The sequence below is a fragment of the Manacus candei genome, unplaced genomic scaffold (assembly GCF_025592945.1).
Source record: "Manacus candei isolate 608988 ecotype Guabito, Panama unplaced genomic scaffold, ASM2559294v1 h1tg000051l, whole genome shotgun sequence".
Taxonomy (NCBI): domain Eukaryota; kingdom Metazoa; phylum Chordata; class Aves; order Passeriformes; family Pipridae; genus Manacus; species Manacus candei.
In genome coordinates, this window is record NW_026138099.1 from 5753981 (window position 1) to 5774719 (window position 20739).

The following is a 20739-nucleotide window of genomic DNA, read 5'->3' on the forward strand; positions in this document are numbered from 1 at the left end:
TCCCTCTCTAGAACAATAAAATTTTTATCTAGGATCAGGAAGTTAGCAAGAGATATGTGTGTTTACAACTCCAGTTGCTTAAAACCAGGATATTTAAAATTCTTTTCTGTTCAGTAAAGGCAAAATGTCGTGCTTTTATGCTTTTATTGTAGTTATTAAAAAAATAATATGAGACCTTCAAAGTACAAAATTCATCACTGCGTAATTGTATTTCTTTTACTTGACAAAAGCGGAATCTGCTCAGAGGTATGGCTTTTAATTTGATTGACTTTTTTTCACTGCACATTGGGAAGGAAGGGGTCTAAGGGCAATGAGTAAATGTGCAGAACTGAGCCTATGAACTGGACACAGTATAGATGAAACGAAAAATGTTGTCTTTGTTTTCTGTCTTTTGATGAATTGAAGAAGCGCTTAGCCTTATTTTAATGTATCCTTTGTACTTAATTTCCTTTGAATTACACAGAGTCCCAAAACTCCAGTAAAAAATATATAATTGATGGAGTAGATTTCCCCTTCCCATTTTACTACATTAAAAAAAAAAAAAACAACCTACAAATGGAACATAAAAGTTTATTCGTTGAGTTTTTACAAATAGGTATAAAGATTTTTTTACTGGAATTTTGCATAATAAGAATACTTCAGGCTGTAATATGAAGATTGATATTGAAATAACTTCAAAGTTCTCTTTACAATTCAGATTATACTGAGTAGATTCTCTCTAAAATCTTGGGGATTTTGTTTACTATTCCAGAAGGTAAAGAGTTAATAAGCCAACATGGGAACGTTCAGGCTCGACATTAGGAAGCATTTATTTACAAAGAGGGTGGTCAAACCACAGACTTCCTAGAGAGGTGGTCGATGCCCCAAGACTCTCCCTTCTTAAGAGGCATTTGGAAAATGCCTCTTAATATGCTTTAAATGATGAGCAACCCTGCAGTGGTCAGGCAGTTGGGCTAGGTAATCATTACAAGTCCCTTCCAACTGAAATATTCTAAATTATTATGGTGCATACTTGATACTGGAAAAACATTGCTGAAAGGTCCCTAATTCCTATACTAATTATCCAGTTGGTAATTTTTGGGTGTTGAAGGCAGTCTTCTGTCATGTCTTCTACTTCTTTATAATCCTTTTTGGCCTCCCTTTTTTTAAATGGTACAAATTTCTGAAACAAGTACTTGAAATTTGGAATTCACCACAGAAATATTACTCAAGTGAATGTTGTCAAAGTAAAGCACAAGGGTCTTTTTAGGCCATTCCATGAAAATCTTAAATGCTCAGCAAGTACGTGATTTTAAGATCCCTTGGATCTCTTCTTCCTGTGTCAGAGAACACCTTTCCACTTATATTGAATTAAAGAATATCAGACTATCAAGACAGTGCTAAGATTAAACAGGGCTGTTAAGAAAAGGAATCTTTCTTAGTTAAGCACATAACTGATCCCATCATAGTCGCATTTTTGGAAAAGATTGTGCAGGTTACAACCAAAACGTCACAAACATGTTAAGACTTTTATATGTGAACTTTTGATCCCACTGAAACTGTACAAAATCTGAGTAATACCTCACATTGCACCTTGAATGGACTTTTAATGTGTGCTTTATGATCAGTCACTGATAACTTCTTAATAATGACACATCTGTTTATGTTATTTTCCAGGTATAATAAAACACATTCTTTTATATAGCATATTTAATCTTGAAGCCTCCTAAGCATTTAAGTCATACGCTGCTGCAGATACTGTTGAATGTATTCACTTGTGAAACGGGGCATTGTTCATTAGCATGTATAAATTAAACAAATAGTTTAGAACAGAATATGATGAGGAATGCATTATCCACATAAAGTCATGTGAGCAATTCAGGACAGCAGAATACAACTATCTACTCTGAGATTTGTCAAGAATCAGAAAGCTAATACTCTTATAGGAAAAACAATGAGAAAGGTCTTTTCTTATGTCTTACCTGAAAAAGTATCTGTCTATCAATATGAATGGCCTCTTGAATACACCTAGAGCACTGACATTAGTTCACTAAGGGTACCAGAGGAGTGATCAAATTCTCCTTAGCATTGTCTTTTAAAGAAACAAGAAAATTTTTATAAATTACAAATTGGAGTGAAAATTTTCATTTTCATGACAAGTTGAAGGGGTGTGAGTAGTCAATGGTTTGAAAGAATTTCAGATTCTTATGATTCTGTTGTTTCTCATATGAACATAACTGTGTTTCCTTTCATTTCTTTTCATTTACAACCTTTTTTTTTCCATGTAACGTGAGGTCTGTCTTTAGCTTGCAAATGTTCTTATGCACCCATACAATAATATATGTTTTGCTGTGTTATAAATTACACATTTCAGTGCACATCCTGTCTTCTACTTTAAAAGGATAAACTTCATTGCTTATTTGTTTATTACATAATATACAGAATAAGACCACGAATCAAAATTGGAGATAATTTCACTGTCATTTGGAATGGTATTCTAACATGATACTAATTTTTATTCATGCATGTGTTTTCAGAATCAGATATCTATAGATAATACTACTTGAAAACAAATATTGCAGTTGAATGGACCAGTACAGGTTATCTTGTAGAAGTTTCTGTCCACTGGTCAGATACTGTGCTTAGTAATTTGAAGGACCTTTTTTGTTTCTTTTCGACTTCTATTCCATCTCAGGCTTTCCAAAGCTATTATCTTCAGAGTGGTCACACTACGTGAAGTGAGTATATGTCCACAGAGTTTTGTAATCTCATTCTAGCTATTAGTTTTGTAATCCACCCAATAGCCTTTAGATAAAGATGTCCTTTAGTCATTTTGACTTAGATCACAGTGGAATAATGACCTTAAAATCTTCAGCAAGACAAGCCTTCCTTGGCTGGAAGAACTTGTTTTTCCTCACTATGTGGGCATAGTATTTACTGTTAAGTAGAGAGAAACAACAACAAATATTAGATATATTAGAAATATAGTATGATGCAGTGATTAAAAAGCACTGAGTATTCAGAAAATATCCGTTCATGTCTTGGCTCTGGTCTGAATTTGTCTAAACTTGGAGAAGCCAGTTAACGTCTTTGGACACTGTTCTCATTCTGTAAGACTGAAGGTGGAAAGTTCAAGGTGATCCAGATCCACTCAATAATTTCAATAGTCTGGTAGAAGGTGTTATATCTATTAGAAAACAATTAATTTTTTTTACTCCTTCCAAAGGGTTGTGCTGTCCCCCAGGTACACATACATACATATTAACACACATACGGCGCAACCTGCAAAGTAACGAGATCAATTTTCTCGGCTTTTCTTACTGAGAACTTTGAGGACACATCTGGTATGGTATAAGCAAAAAAACCACCTTAGGAAAATATCAAATCCCATTCATTAGACTTTGTAAATAAATCATTCCACTTCATGAAGCCTATATAGCCAAAGTACTTCAGAAGAAGAGCTTTTGGAAGAAAAAAATCTCAGCCTTCATATTCTTCAGTATAAATGTCCTATGGAGACACACAGGACTGCAGTCCCTAGCCTTGCTAATTCATTATCTTGTTTGAATGTTAAATTAATATTAAAGCTATTTATTCAAAGTTGACTTAGCCACTAGAATAGAAAAGATTAGAAAAATCAGTTGCAAGAAATGAAGTATGAGGAAATCAGAACTCTTTGACAATGTAGTCCTTGGAGTAAATGTGTTGAATGAAACCAGCGAGTAAATGATAAGGGCCTTTGTGCTCTATATGTACAAAAGCAATTTATCAAGAGTACATGAACTCTCTAGTGACTATAAACCAAGAAGAAACCAAAGTACAAGAGAAGTCCCTATAAGATTATTTTAAATGCTTAGAAATTTTTCTTTAAAAAGCAGTAAGTATTTTAGGTACTGCAGCCTAGTCCATAAAATAGAAATAAAATTAAATTTGAACACTGGTAGTCAGTAAAATGTGTGATGTCATATGCAGTTCCTTCTTACGTAACTTCACGAGAGCTTGACTACCTTCGTCCTGTAAACTTCCCTTCGCTTTATCTCTAAATTTGTGTGAGGTGAAAAAACTAACCAACTCAAGTAGTAGTGAATTCCTGATGGAATTTATGGTACATCAGGGGATTTACTTTTAACATGTTTAAAAATGGGGGTTTAGGGTGTATCTTTTCTTTTTTTCCTCTAGAGATTAAGTATCAAACCTTTAACAGTCTCAGTCAATTCTGGATAGCCTCAGTCTTGGTCATCATTTAATCATAAATTTCTCTTGAACTATGAGTATTGTAGTCTCTGAGTCTCAGCTGAGCAACCTTTTACCATAGGAATTAAAAATTATTTGTGACCTTTGGAAACCAGTCCTGTTTTGGACTGCATCTGTGGAAGTCCTGTTTTAGACTGCACCGTTAGTGATGAGTGGGGTCATTGATGAGGAGTGATGAGTCAGGGGTCCATACTGGGAAAATTATGTTTAATATCTTCATCAATAACATAGTGAGAATATCAGCAAATATGCACAAGACACCAAGCTGAGTGGTGTGGCTGATACACCTGAAGGACAGTATGCCAACCAGAGGGACCTGGACAAACTTGAGGAGATGGTTCCATGGGAACTTCATGAAGTTCAGCAAAGCCAAGTGCAAGGTCCTGTACCAGGGTTGGGGCACTCCCAGGCATGAGTATAGACTGTGGGATGAACTCACTGAGAGCAGCCCTTCAGAGAAGGACTCAGGGTACCTGAGTGGATAAGAAGCTGGTCATGAGCCAGCAATGTGCATTTGCGGCCCAGAAAGCTGACCTTATCCTGGGCTGTATCAAAAGAAGCATGGCCAGCAGGATATGGTAGGTGATTCTGCCCCTTCATTCTGTTCTGCTGAGACCTCACTAGAGTACTGCATCCACCTCTGGGGTCCCCAGACATGGACCTTTTGGAGCGAGTCCAGAGGAGGGACACTAAGATGATCAGAGGGACGAAGCACCTCTCCTGTGAGAAAAGGCTGAGGGAGTTGGGGTTCTTCAGCCTGGGGAAGAGTTGAAAAGAAACTTGGGCACGGCTCCAGGGTCACCTTATTGCAACCTTTCAGTGCTGAAAGGAGGCCTACAAAAAGCTGGAGAGGGACTTCTGACAAGGACATGAAGCTGAAAGAGAGTAGATTTAGATTAGATATAAAGGAGAAATTTTTTACAATGAGGCTGATGAGGCACTGGAACAGGTTGCCCAATGGGGTTGTAGATGCCCCATCCATGGAAATATTCAAGATCAGTTTGGACGGGACTTTGAGCAACCTGGTCTAGTTGATGATGTCCCTGCCTATGGCAGAGGGTTTGGACTAGATGATCTTTAAAGCTCCCTTCCAACCCAAACCATTCTGTGATTCTGTGAATCATCCAGGTGATATTTCTCTGAAAAATAAGTGCATCTGCCAAATATGATGTGTATACATGATGCTTTGGGGTTGTTTTCTTGTCTTTTCTTTACTCTTTACTTATACTTGACCCTTTTCTTTCAGCCTTGGACAAACTTAGTACTCAGCATCTCTACCACCCAACCCAAGTGGAGATTGTGCAGTCCAATGTTGTGTTTGACATCAGCAGCTTGATGCTCTACGGCACTCAGGCTGTCCCTGTGAGACTGAAGATACTGCTTGATCGACTTTTCAGTGTACTGAAGCAAGAGGAGGTGTTGCATATTCTACATGGCTTAGGCTGGACACTTCGAGACTATGTTCGAGGCTACATTCTTCAGGTAGGAAATAAAGCAAAGCATGTTTCCAAACCCAGTTAACTGATTTTTTTGGTTGTTGTTGTATGGATGTAGTGATGTTGTGCCCAAAGAGGTACAAGGAAATGTAGTAAATTCAGTCTGGCATGTTTAAGACTAGTGATGGTATTGGCAAAATAAAAGACTCTGTTTTTCCTAAGCTGAAAAAATACAGGTTCCTTTATACCATAGTATTTATTTGTACTTGCTTATGCTTATTGTAGGAAATATCTTGAATACTGCAGATACTGAGCTTAGCTATCTGCAAGCATGATTTGCTCATCAAAGGCAGTTGACAAAGTTTCAAGGGCTACTGTTCGACTTATGAAACTGAGATACAAGTCAATAGCTCCTTCATCTTTTCTTTCCTTCTTTAGAAAGACATAAGGTATGGAAGAAAAGAGGTTGTGATCATGGTAGTATTGGAAAGTATCTGTACAGTGTAATGTATAAGCAGAAAAATCCTGTTTATAAGGCCATGTTAGAAAGGAAGCTTTAAATAAAGTGTTACATGCAGATTGGTTGAAATAGATAAACAAACAAAACATAAAATAAGTAAACAAAAACATGGATGGGCTTGCTTTAAGAATATGGTCATAAATATATATGGGTGCTTATCTGAAGAATTTCATTGTCTTTTGGGTTCCAAAGTGATTTATTACATTTTGTAAGACTATTTCTGATTAATAATCTAATACTACACACTTATGAATTCTCTTAATTGCTACTGACTTTGTGGGAGCTCTGCATCATGTAGAAGTCATCCAGTTATCGAAGTGGACATGCTTGAAAAACTTTGAAAATTTTAGTTTCTGATTTATTTCTTTATTTTCTTAGGAAATAATAGTGTGCTTGGCACTTCATAGAAAATATGGGATTCTTTATTCCTGATCTGCGAAATTCTGTCTCTTCAGTTTGTGTCTTTTGTGTGAAAGAAGTAAATTAGCTTTATGTGATTCTGTGGAAGTCTTTGCATTCTGTGCTCATATTCTTAAATGCTCTATACCTAGATTTTCACAGAAAAGTGCGCTAAATTGTAGAACAGTTCTAGAAAAAGAACTAAAAAGAGAACTACTTTAATAATGAGATCTTGTTATTCTTGGTAGAATATATACTGAATGGAGTTCTTTAACTGTTTTAGGATTCTCTCAGGTGTCTGTTTTGTAAAAGTTAATGGTTACACGTGTTCAGATGCAACAGGATCCTTTTTTTCCATTACCAGTCTAAAATTTACATGCAAGTATGCATCCATGGTACTCATACAGTTGATATTTATGTATATATGATAGAAATATTTGTTTATATGTATTTATAGATATTAGGTATATATAATGAAGATAGATTTATGAGAGATATCTACAGAAATACGTACTGTAATGGCATTACATACATATTGCATCGTATTTTAGATTCTAGATTCTAAATGCTACTGATCAAGAGGGATGAAGAAATATGATTTGCAAAGGAATACATGGAAAAAACCCACATCATATCTAAGAGATAACATTAGAAATCTGCTGTTTACTAAATGGAATTAATAGTTAGGCGTAATTATATATTTGCAAGGGCAATAGAACTCTAGCCCATAAGTTGTTGAGGCTGATCAGGAGGGCTTTAAACTAGGTTTGAAGGGGGAAGAGGTTGAAACCAGGCTATCCAGAGATGACCCTGAGGGTGGAAAGCCAGAGTTAGAAGTGAAATCAGCAGCCCAGCTGAAGTGCATGTACACCAATGCACACAGCGTGGGTAACAGACAAGAGGAGCTGGAAGCCATCGTGCAGCGGGAAAGCTGTGCTGTAGTCACCATCACGGAAATGTGGTAGGATGACTCGCATGACTGGAGTGCTGCCATGGGTGGCTGTGAGCTCTTCAGAAGGGACAGGCAGGGTAGGAGAGGTGGAGGGGTGGCTCTATATGTTAGAGAGTCTCTTGACTGTAGAACTTGAGGTCAGTAATGATAAGGCTGAGTGTCTGTGGATCAGAATCAGGGGGAAGGCCAACAAGGCTGGTATCCTGGTGGGAGTCTGTTACAGACCACCCAACCAGGATGACAAGGGTGATGAATTATTCTACAAGCAGCTGGTGGATGTCTCAAAATCACCAGCCCTTGTTCTTGTGGGCGACTTTAACCTTCTGGATGTCTGCTGGAAACTCAACACAGCAGAGAAGAGGCAGTCCAGGAGATTCCTAGAGTGTATAGAGGATAATTTCCTCCTCCAGCTGGTAAATGAGCCTACCAGGGATGGGGCCCCACTAGACCTGCTGTTCACAAACAGAGAGGGGCTGGTGGGAGATGTGGTGGTTGGAGGCCATCTGGGGCCTTTCAGTGACCATGAAATGACAGAGGTTTCAATACTCAGGGATGCAAGGAGGGCCATCAATAAAACCTCTACGCTGGACTTCTGGAGGGCAGATTTTGGCCTACTCGGAAGACTGGTTCATAGGGTACCTGGGGAAACAGCCCCTGAAAACAAAGGGGTCCAGGAGGGATGGACATGCTTCAAGGAGGAAGTCTTGCACGCACAGGAGCAGGCCGTCCCAATGTGCTGAAAGGCAAGCTGTCAGGGAAGACAACTGGTCTGGCTGAACAGGGAGATTTTGAAGGAAATTGGGGGAAAAAAGGGAGCTTACTGGCTATGGAAAAAAGGGCTGGCTGCTCACGAAGAGTTTAGGAATATAGTTAGGTCATGTAGAAAGAAAATTAGAGAGACAAAGGCACAATTTGAACTCAATCTAGCCACATCTGTTAGCCACAAGAAGTGCTTCTACAAATACAGTAGCGAAAGGAGGGGCAAGGAAAACCTCCACTCTTTGTTGGACATGGGGGGGGACCATAGTCACCAAAGATGAGGAAAAGGCTGAGGTACTTAACATCTTCTTTGCCTCAGTTTTCAGCAGTAAGACAGGTTGTCCTCAGAACAATTGGCCTCTGGAGCTGGTAGACAGAGACAGGTAGCCGAATAGCCCCTCTGTAATTCAGGAGGGAACAGTTAGCGACTTGCTAAACCACTTGGATCCTCACAAGTCTATGGGACCAGGTGGCATCCATCCTAGGGTGATGAGGGAGCTGGGGGAAGAGCTCGCCAAGCCACTCTCCATCATTTACCAACAGTCCTGGCTCACTGGGCAGGTCCCAGATGATTGGAAGTTGGTGAATGTCACACCAATCCACAAAAAGGGTCTGAAGGAGGACCCGGGAAACTACAGGCCTGTCAACCTGACCTCAGTGCCTGGCAAGGTTATGCACCGGATTGTTTTAAGTGCAATCACACAACACCTACAGGATGGACAAGGGATCAGACCCAGCCAGCATGGACTTAGAAGGGGCAGGTTCTGTCTGACCAACCTGATCTCCTTTTGTGATCAGGTGACCTGCCTGGTGGATGAGGGGAAGGCTGTGGATGTGTCTATCTGGACTTCAGCAAAGCCTTTGACACCGTCTCCCACAGCATTCTACTGAAAAAACTGGCAGTCCACAGCTTGGACAGGAGCACTCTGTGCTGGGTTAGGAACTGGCTGGAGGGCCGGGCCCAGAGAGTGGTGGTGAATGGGGCTGCATCCAGTTGGCAGCTGGTCACAAGTAGTGTCCCCCTGGGGATCAGTGTTGGGCCCAGTCCTGTTTAATATCTTTATTGATGATCTGGATGAGGAGGTTGAGTCCACCATTAGCAAATTTGCAGATGACACCAAGCTGGGGGGGAGTGTTGATATCCTGGAAGGCAGGAGAGCTCTGCAGAGGGACCTGAACAAGCTGGATAGATGGTCTGATTCCAATCGGATGAGGTTCAACAAGGTCAAATGCTGGGTCCTGCACTTTGGCCACAACAACCCCCTGCAGTGCTACAGGCTGGGCACAGAGTGGCTGGAGAGCAGCCAGGCAGAAAGGGACCTGGGAGTTTGGATTGACAAGAAGCTGAACATGAGCCAGCCAGTGTGCCCAGGTGGCCAAGAAGGCCAATGGCATCCTGGCCTGGAGCAGGAACAGTGTGGCCAACAGGACCAGGGAAGTGATTCTTCCCCTGTACTCAGCGCTGGTGAGGCCACACCTGGAGTACTGTGTCCTGTTCTAGGCCCCTCAGTTCAGGAAGGACATTGAGGTGCTGGAGCAGGTCCAGAGAAGAGCAACAAGCTGGTGAAGGGTCTTGAGCACAAGTCCTGTGAGGAGAGGCTGAGGGAGCTGGGGTTATTCAGCCTGGAGAAGAGGAGGCTCAGGGGAGACCCCATCTCTACAGCTCCCTGAAAGGAGGTCGTAGCTAGGTGAGTGTCAGTCTCTTCTCCTAGGCAGCCAGCAGTAGGACAAGAGGGCATGATTTTAAGCTGTGCCGGGGGAGGTTTAGGTTGGATATTAGGAAGAAATTTTTTACAGAGGGAGTAATCAGACATTGGAACGAGCTTCCCAGGGAGGTGGTGGATTCACCATCCCTGGAGATTTTTAAGATGAGAATGAATGTGGCACTTAGTGCCATGGTCTAGTAACCACAGTGGTGTTGGATCAAGGGTTGGACTTGATGATCTTGGAGATCTTTTCCAACCTGGTTGATTCTGTGATTCTGTGATTACAAGCATGGAATGTAATTCCATGTCCAGTAGTTTTCTTATTTTAAAGGTGGTAGAATCATGCTTGTATTGATTTTGTTTTAATTGTCTTTTGGAATGATCACAATATATGCAACATATGGATGTTTATACAGAGTGATATTGTGACCTATGCATCTAAATGATGTAAAGGGCTATATTACACCATTAAATCACAGTTCAGTGTATCTGGCTAAAACTTGTAGCCCTTGTAGCCCTTGAGGCATGAATTTTACCATTACTACATTCAACAACAGTATATTAAATATTATGTCATTTAAATGAGAATAATTATCAGTGAAAGTTGAGGACAGCTGTTACAGACTTACCACATACTGACTTTGTTAGCACTCAGCTGTGGATTGTGTTAATGGGCCAGTGAAGACCTACAATAGGTGTAGTAGAGCCTCCCTATTAGTTTAGCTGTCTAATTTGAAAGAATCACACACCGGTCGAAGTCAGTAGAGAGATCATCTCATCCAACCCCTCTGACCAAGCAGGGCCACCTAGAAGTGGTTATCCAGAACCATGTCCAGATGACTTTTGAATATCTCCAGATGTAGTCTCCACAGCATCTCTAGGCAAAAAGTGTGTTTTGTTTCCATTAAAGATAGAAAGCACAGTATATGGCAGAAAAGGAAACTGCTTAGAAAAACGTATATGTGGAGACATCATTGGAAAATTAATCAAATCTATGATAATAAAAATGTATTGTTTAATACTCTATTGAAAGTATCTGATAAAAAGGAGAAAAGGGGCATGCAGGGAAATTTGAAATGAAATTTGTACTAATACTAGCACAGTAAAATTGCATACAGCTGAGAACTACAGCTGAAGTTTTCCTCAAGCAAAAGGTGTTGTTCCATGAAGCTCATTATTGTAGACTGAAGCTTTTCACGGAATTGTTTGAGGCTTTCAAATTCGGCTTTTCCACGCAGAAAGCTCCGACTGAAATGTCATGAGCATGCTACAGGAGAATCAAAAGTATCAAGTACCAAAAGAAATCATCCAGAATGTCACAGAGCAATGGGATTGTTGGTACACTGTCATGCAGAGAACTAAGGAACATCTGACTCTCAGTCAGGAAGTATAGGTCTTTGTAACTTGTCTCTCCAAATCTGTCTAAGTTATCACATAGTTCCAGTCAATGCTAGTAAGTTTACCATACGTTATTACATACTTCGCCACACTGCCTGGCGGTCGCACCACACTGCCTGGCAGTGCCAGGGGTTGCGCCCTCAAGGGAGAGGAGAGGAGGAACTTCAGAGCGCACAGAGGTTTGCCAGTCTAATTTGGGGGAGGGGGATGGACAGTCCGTAGGGTCCTCAGACTGGCGGGAGAGCGGGCAGAGCAGTCCTCTTTGGAGTGTCGCAGGTAGGCAGGAAGGAAGAAGGAAGATCTGTGGTAACACAGTGGGGAGAGGGTAAGGTCAGGGTGGATAGGGGCTTCTTCTGGGGGGTTGTGGGGTTTAGGCTGGGCTGGGGCCATGGGAGGTACCCGAGCCCCAGGTGGGTGAGGGGACCGGAACAGTTTGCTTTTGGCTCACCTGCGGCTACTGCCCAGGAACGGTTTGTTTTGGAACTATAGCATCCTGAAAGGGTGCTCAGGGCAAGGGAATGTCCCTGGGAATATCCTTGGGTCCAAGTATAGATGACTGGGAGAAAAGTAGAGAGTGAAAGGCTTGCCCTAACCGTTTTAATGGGGAAGTAGCTTGTGTGCCCCTGTGTGGTTGTGAGCTATGCTGGTGATGGTACATACCTTCATCAGGGTCTCCCATACCAGACAGGTCAAAACTGAAGGGTCAGATAAAATGTGTCCATGGGTAGTGGGCTCACTAGCCTTCCGGCAGTCATCGTAGGAGAAGGACAACTCTAATTCCAAACCTGGGCAGATGGAGCTCGCTTAGCCCTGTAAAGCCATCCATCTAAGAGAAAAACACTCTAATTATACTTATGTCCTGAGGACCTCGCTGCCACCGTCCAAGCTTGCTCGGCCCTGGCAGATGAACCTTAGGATTAAAGGGTGGGTTCAGTTCAGCGCATGCTGTGTCTCACCTAAAAAACTCTGTTGCACAGGCTCGAGGGTGATATCCACATTTGCAAAGCCCTGTAGCGACAGGTGAGGGTCGAAACGGCAGGTGAAAGGTGCACTGGAAGCCGCAGACCCAACCCTGCATGCAGGCAGTTCAGGATATTTGTCGCCTGAGACTCACCCCAGAGATGACAGTCTCTTTCGGCAGCATCCTGAATGACCAAGCAGCCTTTTCAAGGACAGCACTGCTTGCTCCACACAGAGAGGGGCCTAGAAAAGGTGGCCTAACCAAAGCTCACCTCCACCTTCACCCAGTTGGTTAACCGCAGACCAACGGGCATCTTCTGATACGGTGAAACAAAGTTCAAGAGACAAAAGCACACACCTGCCTTCAAAGGTGTGCCCAAATTGACACTAGCATGCTGGATCATCAGAACCGTGCTTGATACTGTGGATAGTGGACATCCTGAGTGCTATTCAGCCCTAATTGCCCACGAACTGTCACGTCTCAACATTGACATTGCTACTCTCAGTGAAGTTTGTCTCCATGAGGAAGGCAGCCTTAGAGAACATGGTGCCAGTTATACACTCTTTAGGTCAGGTAAACCCAGAACCAAAAGGCTTCTCTCAGGAGTAGGCTTCATGATTGAATCTCTGTTGTCCCTAAACTTGAAAATCTGCCGACAGATCATTCTGATCGCATTATCTCCTTATGCCTTCCACTACACAACAAGCAACACGTTGTCCTCTATAGTATATATGCCCCAACTCTCCAAGCTGACCCTGCCAAAAAAGATAAATTTTATACCAACCTGTGCCACCTTACCCAAAAGATTCCCGCAGACAATAAGATCATTATCCTTGGTGATTTCAACATGAGAGTAGGAAAGAACTTTGAAGCCTGGAAAGGAGTATTAGGCAAGCATGGTGTTGGAAACTGCAACGATATTGGACACCTTCTGCTAGAATTCTGTGCAGAGCAACAGCTCACCATCACTAATACTATCTTTCAGCAGAAAAATAGTCTAAAGACAACCTGGATGCATCCTAGATCTAAGCATTGGCACCTCATTGATTATGTCTTGGTGTGACAGAGAGATGTTCACGATGTCCATTATACCCACGTGATGCTCAGTGCAGAATGTCAAACAGACCATCGACTTGTGCACTGTAAACTTAACTTCAACCTTAAGTTCAAACCTAAAAGGGGTGGTATTCCAAGGAGGAGGCTCCAAGTTAACAATCTTCAAACAGCCATAGTGAGAGAGAGATTCCAAGCAAATCTTCAAACTTGGCTCAAAAATCATTCTATTGATCCCTCTCCTGAAACACTTTATTAAAGTGGCACCGTATTAAAAACAGTATCCTGCAGTCCTCCAAAGAATCCTTAGGGTTCTCCTTCAAGAAGAACAAGGACTGGTTTGATGAAAACAATCAAGAGATCCAGGTATTGTTGAGGAAGAAGAGAACTGCTCACCAAGCACACCTTGCACAGCCATCCTGTGTAAGAAAAGCAGCCTTTCATCTTGCATGCAGCAAGCTCCAACAGAAACTCCGTGACATCCAGAACAAGTGGTGGATCAATCTAGCAGAAAAAATTCAATTATACACAGTTACGGGTGATTACAGAGGATTCTATGAGGCCTTGAAAACAGAATACAGGCCTACATATCGGGTCCAAAGCCCTGTATATCGGGTCAAAAGCCCTGTACTCAGTGCAGATGGTCAAACGCTTTTGACAGAAAAAACCTCCATTCTGAATCATTGGTCTGAACACTTTCAGACTCTTTTCAGCACTAGCCGTGTACTGCAAGACTCAGCAATTCAGTACATTACACAGCAACCGGTGAAGAATGAATTGGATACTGCCCCCACTTTAGGAGAAATCCTCAAGGCCATACAGCAGGTGAAAATTGGCAAGGCAGCTGGGGTTGATGGAATTCCACCTGAAGTCTGGAAACATGGGGGCCTTGCACTACATGCTAAATTTCACGAGTTTGTGGTGCGCTGTTGGGAACTAGGTGAACTACCATCAGACCTTCGTGACACAGTCATCACTTTGTATAAGAAGAAAGGAGTTAAATCAGACTGTTCAAATTACCGTGCTATTACTCTGCTCTCCATTGCTGGCAAAATCCTGGCAAGAATACTTTTGAACAGACTAATACCCACTATAGAAGAAGGAATTCTACCTGAAAGCCACTGTGGTTTCAGAGCCAACAGGAGCACCACAGACATGGTATTTGTTCTCAGACAACTACAAGAGAAGTGTAGGGAACAGAACAAAGGCCTCTATGTAACCTTTGTCGATCTCACCAAAGCTTTCGATACTGTGGGCAGAAAAGGTCTGTGGCAGATTTTGGAATGTTTAGGATGTCCCCCCAAGTTCCTTAAAATGATTGTCATGAGGATCAGCACGGCCAAGTCAGATATGGCAATGCACTTTCTGAGCCCTTTCTAATAACCAATGGTGTGAAACAAGACTGCGTTCTTGCACCAACTCTATTCACAGTCTTCTTCAGCATGATGCTCCAAAGGACCATGGCAGACCTTGAAGAAAACGGTATCTACATCCAATATTGTATCAATGGAAGCCTATTCAACCTAAGGCGACTGAAGGCCCACACTAAGACCTTAAACCATCTTGTCTGGGAGCTGCATTATGCTGACGCCACCACCCTCATTGCCCACACAGAAGCAGCTCTGCAGTGTTTAACATCCTGCTTTGCAGAGGCTGTTGAGCTTTTTGGGCTGGAAGTCAGCTTAAAGAAGACAGAAGTTCTCTATGAGCCTACTCCTCAGGAAGTCTTCCATCATCCCCATATCACCATTGGTGAACCAGAGCTCAAATCAGTCCAACAGTTTAATTACTGCTGAGGTAGGATCATCTCCTCAGATGGTAAGATCGATGGAGAGATAGACAACAGGTTAGCAAAGGCATACAGTGCTTTCGGAAAACTCCATAAAAGAGTTTGGCGGAATAAACACCTGAAGAAAAGTACAAAGATCAGTGTTTACAAAGCCATAGTGCTGTCGACTCTTTTATATGGATCCGATTCATGGGTCATCTACTGCCACCACCTGTGACTCCTAGAACACCTCCATCAACACTGTCTCCATACAATCCTAAACATCCACTGGACTATTACGTGACTAATGTGTCTGTTCTAGAACAAGCAGCAGTCACAAGTATTGAGGCCATGTTGCTGAGAACACAGCTGCGTTGGGCAGGACACGTCTCAAGGATGAAGGACCACCGCCTCCCTAAGATCTTGCTTTATGGTGAACTTGCCACTGGCTGCCGCAAGAGAGGAGCCCCAAAGAGAAGATACAAGGACTCCCTGAAACAACATCTCAGCCTTGGCCACATTGATCATCATAACTGGTCTACTCTGGCCTCCAATCGGAAGGTCTGGAGACACACTATGTATAATGCTGCTGATACCTTTGAGAACACACGCAGGATCACTCTTGAGGAGAAAAGACAACACAGAAAGAATCGTACCTTGCAGAATTTAGCACCTAAGGAGTCTTTCTGCTGTGCCTTTTGCAACTGGACTTGTCTATCTCCTGTTGGCCTTTTTAGCCACAAGTGCACTTGTAGCGAATGTGGGTAGAGCCCTTCCCAAATCTTCATTCACGAAGCCTAGCCATGATGATGATTACATACTTATTGTACATGAAATACAGAAGTACATATCTGTAGGAAAAGATTTGCTATTATAGTGTAGTTAGAGAAGCATTAAGCAGTAAACTAGCTTGTTTGTTTCTAATCTAATAAAAATAATATTTTACACTTGTAACTTTACAAAATCATGTATATTATGTATATATCCACTCCAAATCAATTACTTTAGTATTTTCTGTTCTGTTCAAGATGCATAATGAAACCCTTCTTTCCCCCTAAACCCACTCCCTGAAAATGCCACAACTTTTTCCCAGTAGCTTTTGAGAAAAACCTCACTATCCGGTCCACTGGAGAAACAAGAGGGAAACAGCACCTCTCTCTGGTTGTGTATTAGTGCTGCATGGTGGGTGGGATTATTTATAATACCCTCACTTTGACTAATAATATTTTCAAATAGCAAATTAAAAAGCAGTGGGCAGAGAAAAATGCAGTATTTATGGCTTCATTCAGTGGATGTCTTAATGGAGCACAGGAAGTCAAGGAAGCTGGAAGCCAAGAGAGGTAATATGATAACACCGCCTTTCACATTTGGGCACAGTCACAACATTGCCAGTAATGGCTGAAAGGCATTAAGACCTGGCAAGCTTCTCTGACCTCTGTGCAGTAAACCTAGTTTCTGGTGAATAGATACCTATCTCTGGAATGTCACTGAGTGACAGTTTGGTCAACAGTATCATCGGACTGCTCACAGGATTGATGTTTTAGAGGAGGAGTTGTTCTCTCAATCTTTAGGAGTGATTCTCAAAAAAACTTCACTGCGTAGGGGAAAATTCTGGACTGCGTGTGCTCCATAGGCATTCAGAGTGCTTCAGTTTTTAGGCTTCTTTTTCAGCACTTAAATTACTGTATTTGGTGTGGAGCTGTTAGTGACCCTGTAGTTTCCTCTTTTGGGAACAACTAATACAGCAACTTTACATGATAAGAGGTTATTTTTGTCAAAAACAGCAGCTGTTTTGGGTCAGATTCTGCACATGCTACTCAAAGAGAAGTATGTGATTAGTGGCTCCATTGATTTGGGTGACATTACTTTTGCTGTAAAGAACAGCTCAACCGTGAGTCTCCAGTCCTGGTTTAATTCCAGCTGAGCTGAGTGAAGAGGTAACTTTGCCAGCTGTTCTCATCAGCTCAGCACTGGAGAATACTTTACCCCACCCATTTGCTAGTGTAGCTACATTTGTAATTGCTCCCTAGCCAGGTTGTCTCTAAACAAACCGGGTTAGAAAAATCCTCCTCCTAAACATGTGTAAGTTAGTCCTGACTATTCTGATAGGAAAGGGCTAGAGAGCAATTATGCCACTAGAAGTGAACAGCTGGGGCATTCAGCTTTTGCACTGGTCCAGCTGCAGAAGACAGGACATGTGATTATAACTTAACGGCCATAAACTGACTCTTCACAAATAATGATTCAGTGTTCTGAGTAACAGCTCAACACTTTTTCAACTGTTCTGTGATCAAAACTGTTTTGTACTCCCTTAGTGTAAAAGAGGAAAATAAATATTATCTTTACAGCGCAAAGAGGGAAGCAGAGGCACAGAACAGAACATTGGCAGAATCAGGAGAAGGGTCTAGAGCTAGGATTCCTGTTTTTATCATCATTCCCTTGAAAAAAGTAGATAATAGTAGCTCATAGGCAACATCTTGGCTGCCAGACTCTCTGGTGCCATTCACAGCTATGAGAAATTACAAAAAATAAATAACACAGAACAAAATCAAAACTAAATCAGCTGGAAGAGTGTGGGTATTTTATAGGTCCAAAAGGAGGCTCACTCACAAAAATTTGTACACTGGACAGTGCATGGGGAATCACTAATCCTAAATGAAGGTCTTTTACATGGCAAAATCATTGCTGAAAGATGATGAAATTCAAAATTATTAGATAACATTTTCTGCTTTGCAAAAACTGGTTTATTCTCCCATTGCTGTGCTTGTTCTGTAGGGCTAAAACAACTGTTGAGCAAGAAGTCAGCTGAGAAGGCATACTCTCAGGTACATGGACAGGGAGGATGTGGGGTGGTAGATTTAAACATTTGTTCAAAAAACAACATCCCATTAACTAAACCAAACTCATTCAAGTTGTGAAATTCAGAGTGCAGTTTAAATAATTCAGTTCTGAGATTTTAAAAGAAAAATTAGTTGTATGCATAGCCAAATTATGTGGTTACATATATTGATGTTATATTTGACCAGGAATTTCTCAAATTTTTGTAAAACATAGTTGCTCTTGGTGGAATAAGAAATTTGTTTGCTGCCCTAATTTACCAAAATTAGTTTGTTCATGCACACCATTCTCACATTCAGATTAAGTCAAGAGATTTGGAAAGAGACCAGAGAAAGAAATTTGAGCATCTTTAATAATACTGTTATTTATTTCTTTTCTGTTTGTTCTTGGAGTAATCCTGCAGCACTTCACTTTCTAAGCAGGTGGAATATTAGCCATATGCAGAGATGGAAATTGCTTTACTGTTCTAAAATTAAATACTGCCCACCATTGGCTTGTCTGTTGAGAATTTCAGAAAAGGATGGGTTCTATTGTTGTCTGACCTCCTTTAGAGACTTTAGAGTCTTAGCTTTCCTGTCTGAAATCATTTACCTTTAAAGATGTTTGAACTTTTGCTATAGAACCAAAGTGCAAGGACTGTTTTATTAAACAGCCTGTCATACAGCCTTCATTGCTTAAACATAAAGAACATTAGAAAGAAAACAAACAGCTGCTCTGATAACAGCTTTTCCAGGGTAGACGTGCGGTGTCAGGTTGTTGTAGTGTTGATATCGTATGTTAAGCTCAGTGTAGTTTGCTATCTATGATCCATGAGTCATGTGAAGTTTCTGTCAGTTTTTTTTTTCTCCCAAGTGCCATCAGTTGATTTATTGATTTTGTCTTTCACAGCAAGAACACATTTAAAGGATTGGTATGCTATATTATTTGTGGTAAAGAAAATTAAGAGAAATAGGCAATCGAATTATGAAAAAAACCCAACAAAAGTTTGTTGATGGTTTAGCACCATAAATAAATAAAAATTGATTTTGTATGTGAAGGTTGTGTATTTATTTAATAGATATTGCTTCTCATTCTTCATTGGTCTGTTTGTCAATATCTTAATTAATACTTGGCACTTGTTTAGCTGTGACCACTGGAGGATTTTCATGCATTTTAAGAAGCAGTCACTTAAGTCTTTCCACGTCTTTGGGAGTATTATGCCCTTTTTATCTGTAGTAAGACTGATGCACATAAAGGTTAAAAAGTTTATCTGGTAAAGATTTTAGCAAAGCTAAAGTGCAACCTAAATCTTTCACATGCATGAAAGATCATATTTCCTATAATAGCTGCCACCGACATTTAATTACTTGATAAGGAAGAGTTACCGGTTTACAGTTTTATACACTTTTTTCAGCTTTGTTAGATACAATTATGTCTTGTGTTTTCTTTTCCCTTTTGTAGTTGTTGTTAACACTCATATGTGTTCTTTAGTTCTGATGTTGTTTTTCCGCAGAGCAACCAAGGCTCGAAGCTGGGTAACATTTATCCAGACTTCTACTCCTGCAGTACACATGGGATTTAAATGTGTCTCTTTTGAATGTTCTCTGCCTGTTTCTTGTTCTTTTTGCCTGTCTGCTCCCTCCTTCCTCTGCACTTCAACGTACTTATTCTGTTGTCAGTTCCTCCCATTCCCCGCCCCCCACCACTTTTTTACTTGCTTATCTTCCCTGCTTCAGCCTCACTGTAGTTTCAACTTCCCCTCCTTCTCTGATTTTGCCTATTTAGCACAAAAAGAGGAAAAGGATCTGTTAGATGATGTGTCCATCTCCTGAGTTTTTTGTTCATCCTATGGCAGCACTGCATGCTAGTCTTTTTAAGTTGTTTCTCTTCACCCATGTGTGTCAGTATAGCGTGACTCTCCTGCACTTCTGTGGAACAGAGATTCTCTGCTATGCCCCTTCCTCTTTTGTATTCATCTTAGCTGTACTAAGCTAGGAGTGACTGTCCTATATCTACTCTAAACGGAGGGTGCAAAAAGCTCAGATAAACCTTTGGTCCTGAAGAGGGAAATAGGAAACAAAACACAACTGCTGAACCAGAGGGTAGCATTGTTGTATGTTTGAGCAAAGCAGTCAGTGCCACTTGTTCTACAGTGTGAAGTGCTTTCAGATTTTCTCTGTATCTTCACCAACTTGCCTGACATCTGACTTACCTGCTGCTTTTGATGCCACGCCTCTAATAGAAACAATACTGATCACACTGGTGCTACGTGACTGTATTTATCATGACTGTTCACACTTGAACAGGACAAAAATAAAAATAAAAAGTCCAGAGAGTTTGATGACACTTCTGAATGCCACCAGGACAATTTATGTAACAACAGATGTCTCCATAACATGCAGAGATCATTTGGTTTTCCAGAATATGTGCAGCTGGAGAGCTGTGCTATTGCTGCTCTGTGTCTTGCATCTTGCAAGGGTAATGAAGCAGAGGGCTGTATAACCTCTGATATCTACAGCGCTATACATGATGCTAGTTGTTAATGACTACTATGAAATAGTCAGCCTTTATAGCTGTAATGCTTCACATTGCTCAGAAATACAAATATAGCCTTTTAATGGCAAATATTTTTGACTGTCAAAGTAAAAAAAAAAAAACCAAAACCAAACCAAACAAAAAAACACAAAACAAAACAAAACAGAGAGACGGACACTTCTGTGTAGGTGTGTTTGTCTTA

At 41.1% G+C, this 20739-nt stretch overlaps 2 protein-coding genes across 5 annotated transcripts in view; both read left to right on the forward strand.

The window, feature by feature from the left end:
- Positions 1–20739, forward strand: part of LOC127477273 (uncharacterized) — a 702414-nt gene that overhangs the window by 590053 nt on the left and 91622 nt on the right. The gene's annotated exons all lie outside the window — the stretch shown is intronic.
- Positions 1–20739, forward strand: part of BNC2 (basonuclin 2) — a 344665-nt gene that overhangs the window by 221202 nt on the left and 102724 nt on the right. For all 3 annotated transcript variants that reach the window (XM_051801370.1, XM_051801371.1, XM_051801372.1), the window contains exon 4: positions 5480–5715. In XM_051801370.1, the coding sequence (XP_051657330.1) occupies positions 5480–5715 (236 nt within the window). The remainder of the gene's footprint in view (positions 1–5479; positions 5716–20739) is intronic.